General features: G+C 46.8%; 1 protein-coding gene across 1 annotated transcript; it reads left to right on the top strand.

Annotated features, from left to right (window-relative positions):
* Nucleotides 1-402: 402 nt before the first annotated feature.
* Nucleotides 403-1,256, top strand: LOC136949588 (TMF-regulated nuclear protein 1-like). Its single transcript, XM_067243945.1, has one exon. It carries the CDS (start codon nucleotides 445-447, stop codon nucleotides 1,018-1,020), a length of 576 nt encoding a protein of 191 aa, XP_067100046.1. The 5' UTR covers nucleotides 403-444; the 3' UTR covers nucleotides 1,021-1,256.
* The last annotated feature ends 4,952 nt before the right edge of the window (nucleotides 1,257-6,208 follow it).

The following is a 6,208-nucleotide window of genomic DNA, read 5'->3' as shown; positions in this document are numbered from 1 at the left end:
AGTGACTACATCTGAGCTAACGCTCCTCCTTTTACTTGCCCTCTGATGTTGAGACTGTTGCTATGGGCAACCATCAGAGTGTGAGCAAGAGGCTGTATGCCGGCAGAGAGAGAGCTATCTGAGGGAGAGAACAAAAGGACATGATCCCTTTATATTTACAATAGCTCGTTTCTATTTAGCTGGTCTCAGCACAGCAACAAGAGCACAGCTAAGGGGAGGAGTTGGGTGCAGTCGGCATTAGGTGGGCCGGCCAATCGGCAGACGGGGTGGAGCGAGCATCCAATGGGCAGCGATCGTGCAGCTTCCTAGCGCGAGGTAAGTCTCAGATCTTTTATTCATGAATGGAGCGGTGGGCAGACAGCACTCTCATCTCTCCATCGGGCTCAGAAACGAACAGCAGCCGCTAGCACAAACAGACCTCCATCACCCGCGGCAGCATCAGCCATGAAAGGACGCCACAGACACACACACTCGACCGAGGACACCACGACAGACACGCCCTCCATCACTGACTCGGATGGCCAACCGGAAACGCGCTTCCCCGCTCTCCCAGCCATCTCCCCCTCCTCCCTCCTGGCCCTCCCGTCGTCCGCTACTCGCAGGTCCATCTCCATGGGGGACTTCCGCCGGGTAACTGGGGGGCTACAGGGCTCGGAGCTGCCCTCGACTTCCACCACCGCCCCCTCCTCCCGCCTGGTCACGCCTTCCTCCAGCATGGAGTTCCAGGCTGCTCGCCGGCGCCTCCTGGAGATGGAGGAGCGGCAGCGCGTCGTCCGGGAGATGGAGCGGCGTCTGGAGGAGCTGAGGGAGGTGTTCGTGAGCTCCGAGCAGGAGGCTGTGATTCACGGGGAGCTGGTGTCACGCATCAGTGGGGCGGGCCTGCAGGGGGAGCTGCTGGTGGCGGAAAACAGCCAGAGGCTGAAGAAAGGGCTGAGGTTCAAAAAACACCGGCCAACCATCGTGTTCTCCTCCATGCTGGGACTGAGGACCTGTTTGCCTTGGCCCGTCAAACTGAAATAACCACCATCTTGGACCCACATCCTCCCCCAGTCCTCCAGCTCCCTCGTCATCCTCCCTCCATGGACCCTGCTCACTGTTACGCTGCTCCCAGCTCTGAGGCCCCAAGGCTGGAGTGCCTACTGTCCCTGGAGCTGTCCCTGGAGCCTGCACCATGCAAACCGGATCTACGACACGCGACTTGCTTTGTGCTACACGTTTCCGCAACATACACATTGGATCTACTACATGCAACCTGCTACCATACCGTGCAGACTGGACCTACGATGTGCTACATGCTGCCACAACATACATGCTAGATCTACTACATGCTAACTGCGACATGCTACACGCTACCACACCATGCACACTGTATCTACTACATGCAGACTGAATCTCTTACACACTACCTGCTACCATACAATGCACACTGGATATACTACATGCTACATGCTGGCCCACCATGCAGACTGGTTGTACTACACGTCACAACCTACCACACCATGAAGACTGATGTTCTACAGGCAACATACAGACTGGATGTACAACGCACTACACACAACATACAGACTGGATTTCCTACATGCTACACCTTAGCACACCTGGCAGACTGGATGTACTACACGCTACATACTACCGCACCATGCAGACTGGATGTACAACATGCTACAATGTATGTGTAGCTGCCTCCATGTTGTGTTCTGTGTCCAGCTGCTGTAGGAGCCTGGTCTGAGAGGCCAAACTAGCTCTACATGTGTAGGATGAGAAGGATGGAGGGAGGAAAGGAACAAATAGGATAGACAGATGGAGAGAGAGGGAGATAGACAGAGGCTGTATCTGGTGTAGGACTAGGGATTGTGCGGTGGGTTAACATGGTAACAGTCCATGTTGTCTCTCTCGTTATGCAAAACATGTGAGAGTGAGATAGCTGGTGCAGGGGAGGATTATATAACTGAGCTGGGTTTACGGGAGATAGGGAGAGAGGGAAAGAGAGTCAAAGTGAGTGTGAGAAACGGAGGAGGGGGGGGGGCTTTGGACAATCTGTCTCTCTTAACCCCTAAAGTAAATGGCACAGGGCAGTAAAGGCAGATAGGACACGAGAAGGTTTGTTTGATAAACCCAGGACAATGGAGAAAGGGGGAAGTGGAGGAAACGAGAGGGCGAGAGAAGGAGAAAAGGGGGAGGAGAAGCAGAGGGCTGGAAACATGCCTTGTTGTTTCGACTGCTCAGCTGACTCACTCCTCCTGCGTCTGACTGCAAGACCCCCAGAGCTGTGGTAACCCATTGTAGGGCAGAGAAAAGAGGAGGAGTTGGAGGAGTTGTCACTTGGACACTTCACCCTGTAGTCTTGTTCCTTCAAACTCCTGGCAACCCCTCTTCTATCATCTCAAGGAACCTCCAGAATGTATCCAAACAACCATTTTTCGATTTTAGAAGCTATGCTTATGCTGCAATTCTTTACACTTTTTTTAAAACTTGCTTTGATCGAAGAACAGTATCTACACGGTGTTCTCTGATACTATGCTGCTGCATAGTGTGACGCAGTGATGGAGAGTGACGCAGTGACGGACTGTGACGCTGTCTGTGGTGCAAATGTAGCCATTCATTGCACAGCTATGCTGCACTTTTATTTTTGTACCTTATAGCAGATGACCTCGCTATTCATCACACTCCCACATTGCCATTTGCCCTACTTCTTCACCCTGAACCACTTTCACTCTCCCTCTCTTCCTCCTTTTCTCGCTCCGTCTGTCCTTTCCTCTCTCTGTCCTCTGTCCCTCACACTCTCTCCTCTCGTGCTTCAGTGAGTGTGATTAGAAATCCAATTCACTAGAAAGATCTATTTTTGGAAATGGAAGGTTATGAAAGGCATTCTCTGTGCTACACAGCAAATGTGTGGAAAACCTTAGGCAAGCACACCTCTGCACACAAAACAAATATAAAATATACTATTCAAGATGTTCTGAGTATACATAGTTTAATGAGAAATACAAAGGACATATACAGTAGTATAGTTTTATAGATCAGATAGTTTGCTAGGCAACAAGGCTACATGCTAGGCAAACATGCTGTGCCATAGGCTACATGGTTACATAGTATGCTATAAGACTACATGCTAGGCTGAAAGGTTACATGCAAGGCAAGAAGGCTACATCATAGGCTACATGCCAGGCTACAAGGCTACATGCTAGGCTGTAAGGCAAGGCAACATATTAGGCTAAAAGGCTATATGCTAAGGTACAGGGCTAAGCTCAGTCGAAGCCTGATAACGACACATTCATTTGAATCAGGTGTGTTGGAAGAGGGGACCATCTAAAACATGCAGGGAATGAGGCAGGATTGAGAACATCTGCTCTAAACACTCATTCTGCTCCTCCCCCCCCCCCCCCCCCCCCCCATTGGCCATGCATTGGAACTCGATGTCTAAATGCCTGTTGCCTGTGTGTTTGCCCCATTATGCAGCTGATAAGAACATTATGATGGATAGTGCAAGGATCCCCCTGTAAAACAGTTGCTATGAGTAACAGAGTGATGCCAACAGAGAGTATCAGACAAACCCACTAGTGATGTTGTTGGTCCTGGAAGACGTTTAGGTCTTGATGCATCCCAGACACAAATCCTCTCCTCTAGGTTTGCTTACAAGGGCTAAATTGAGGTTTCAAGAGGTTCACCATGGGGGCATCTGTGTTGGTTTGTGAACATCAAGCCTGACCAGACTAATGTTGATATTTGCAGTAAACACTTGTCATGTCAGTATCAATAGCAACTTTAAACTAAACTAGTTGAAACAGGTGACGCCATCAGATGTATAGAAAGAAGGCCAAGGCGTTTTAAGGTCTTACATTTGCATTTGGCTTCTTAAATATTATTACACTGTACGCTTGGATTGCTACTTTATTACATGCCTTAATGCAGGTCTATGTATAGAATGTTTAATAGTATGAAGACAGAGGTGCAATCTTGACCATGCGCCCAACCACTGCCAGGACATCATCATTCAGGTTCTTCATTCCTCTCTTTCTGTGGCACCTTTCAGTGTTTTACTATATACAGTATATTCAAAAAATCCCAAAGATTTCTGGGTCCACTTGCAGGATGAATGTAATGCTTTATGTTCTTATTTATTCTCCTAACCTTTACCTTCTGATGCTGGTAATTACCTATATCTGTTCTGACCTTACCCCTGATATGATTTGTTGCTACTATTGTATTGATTCTTTGGTGTCCTGGAGTCTGTCATCATAGACCCCTCCCCCTCCTCTGATTGCAGTCTGTCCTCATAGGCACCCCTCCTCCTTTGCCTGATTCAGTTGTGGAACTAACTACCAGATCATTTCAATCAGCTACCAGATCATCTTAGTCAGATGTCACTAATGGAGACAAGACACACAAACTCAGAAGCATCAACTACCACAGGACTATGTTTTATGTAAATGTTGCTGTTCTCTACGAATGTAATAACCATGTGTGACAGGTGCTGTGAATTAGAATCTGTTGTTAGAATAAGCCACATGAAGCCATATACAATCTGATTCATTTGTCTTTCTGTAGTTGTCTTCCTGAAATTTTGTTCAAGATATTTAAGTTCCTAACTCCACAGTGACGTTGCCCCGACAGAAATGTAATGTCAAAAGTTTTAATGTTCTGATTAGAAAATGTACAATCCTGAACATACAGCCTGATACATGTTCATTGCTTTGTATAAGGATGAAGGAATAAATTAACTGCTAATTTTAATGATGTGTAATGTGGTATTTTGTTCAAAGATTCCGTGTGTAGCCCCATGTTGTGTTTGTGGCTGTCCACTGATCAAGGTCTTGATCACAGGCCTGGAAGTCACTTTGCCACAACAAACTTTGTATTCTTGTTGGTTCTAGAATCCCCAACCTGTCATGGAAGGCAAACCTGTCGTTCAAAAATGTCGTTCCTTCAAGCTGCACTGTCTCCTTAAAAGAGAGGCCTGTCTACTTGGATGGAATCTCAGTCACTCAGACACTTTTATATAAACTATCCTGCCCTCTAGTGGTGGATTTCAGGACATGGGACTTTCCTCCTTCCTGCCACCTGCCACAAGATGACAGTCTTCAATAGGATACTATGTAGAAACAGATATTGAGTTATGTTGAAATGTACTTAAATGCGCACCATTCAACCATTTTTGTTGCTGTTGTACCTCTTCAGAATGGCGTCCGTGTTGCTGGTTCAGGTGAGGTCAACCAAGATTCCTGAAAACTCAATCAGATGAATCCTCTTATCCTCCTTCCTATGTTGCATAGCAAATACCAGGTACACATCAGGGGACCAAACACACATGTTCACGAGACACAAATGAACACAACATTCGTTGCTCCACCCATTTCCATGTTTGATCTGATTACAGATACAGATAATGGCATCTCTGCATATCATTAGGATGGAGGGATAGAAGCATGGAGGAACAGAGGGTGGAGGGTGGAGCTGGACGAATTAAGCCTGACATTTCATGGGATACTTACATATGATGTGTAAGTGGTGTAAACATAGGGAGTTTTAATGTTGTCATTCTGTGTGCCTGTTTATAAACAAAGCATAAGAGCACTAACCTACATGCTTAATGAGCACGTTACAAGTTGTCACTCCTACAGCACCACTGTATGGCTTCACTGCCTACAAGGGTGGTGGAGACTCCTTCTAACCTCAGGTATGGTTGCCATTCACACATGTAGGCAAATATGTGGTTGGTCTTGAAAGCAAAGAGTTCCCTGGGAATATGCTCTAGTTCCAAAGGTTTCCTAAAAACCAATGCTATCACTTCCCTCATCTTTACTGTGATGTCAGACTGCAGTCAGAAGCCTGGCCTGTGGCTCTGGAGTCTGTCTTTGTGGAGCTGACACACTAGACAATACAAGGAATTTAGGGGAGTTGGGTGTCCAATGACACACCTGTAAGGAAATGCCTGAACCTTAGGGGAACCCAGCAGTGGAGAATGAGTCATCTTGTGTTCCAGAACTACAAAGAGAAAAGTATTTAATAACTTGTATGTTCTTAGTTATTATTAGTTATTGGCACAAGCTTTGGACATTTAGCACATGCAATAAACACACATTCACGTGCCACTTCATGGATGTGAATTATGAGGATTGGGTTATACTGTATAGGTGGTGATGAATGGTGACCTGATGAATGGCAGGTAACATAGGCTTGTAGGCTAGATGCTGAGCTGGTTAGGGTG

Source organism: Osmerus mordax, chromosome 9 (genome assembly GCF_038355195.1).
Source record: "Osmerus mordax isolate fOsmMor3 chromosome 9, fOsmMor3.pri, whole genome shotgun sequence".
In the NCBI taxonomy this organism is placed as follows: Eukaryota; Metazoa; Chordata; class Actinopteri; order Osmeriformes; family Osmeridae; genus Osmerus; species Osmerus mordax.
Note: the sequence above shows the minus strand (reverse complement) of the source record. Positions and strands in the feature narration are given on the sequence as shown.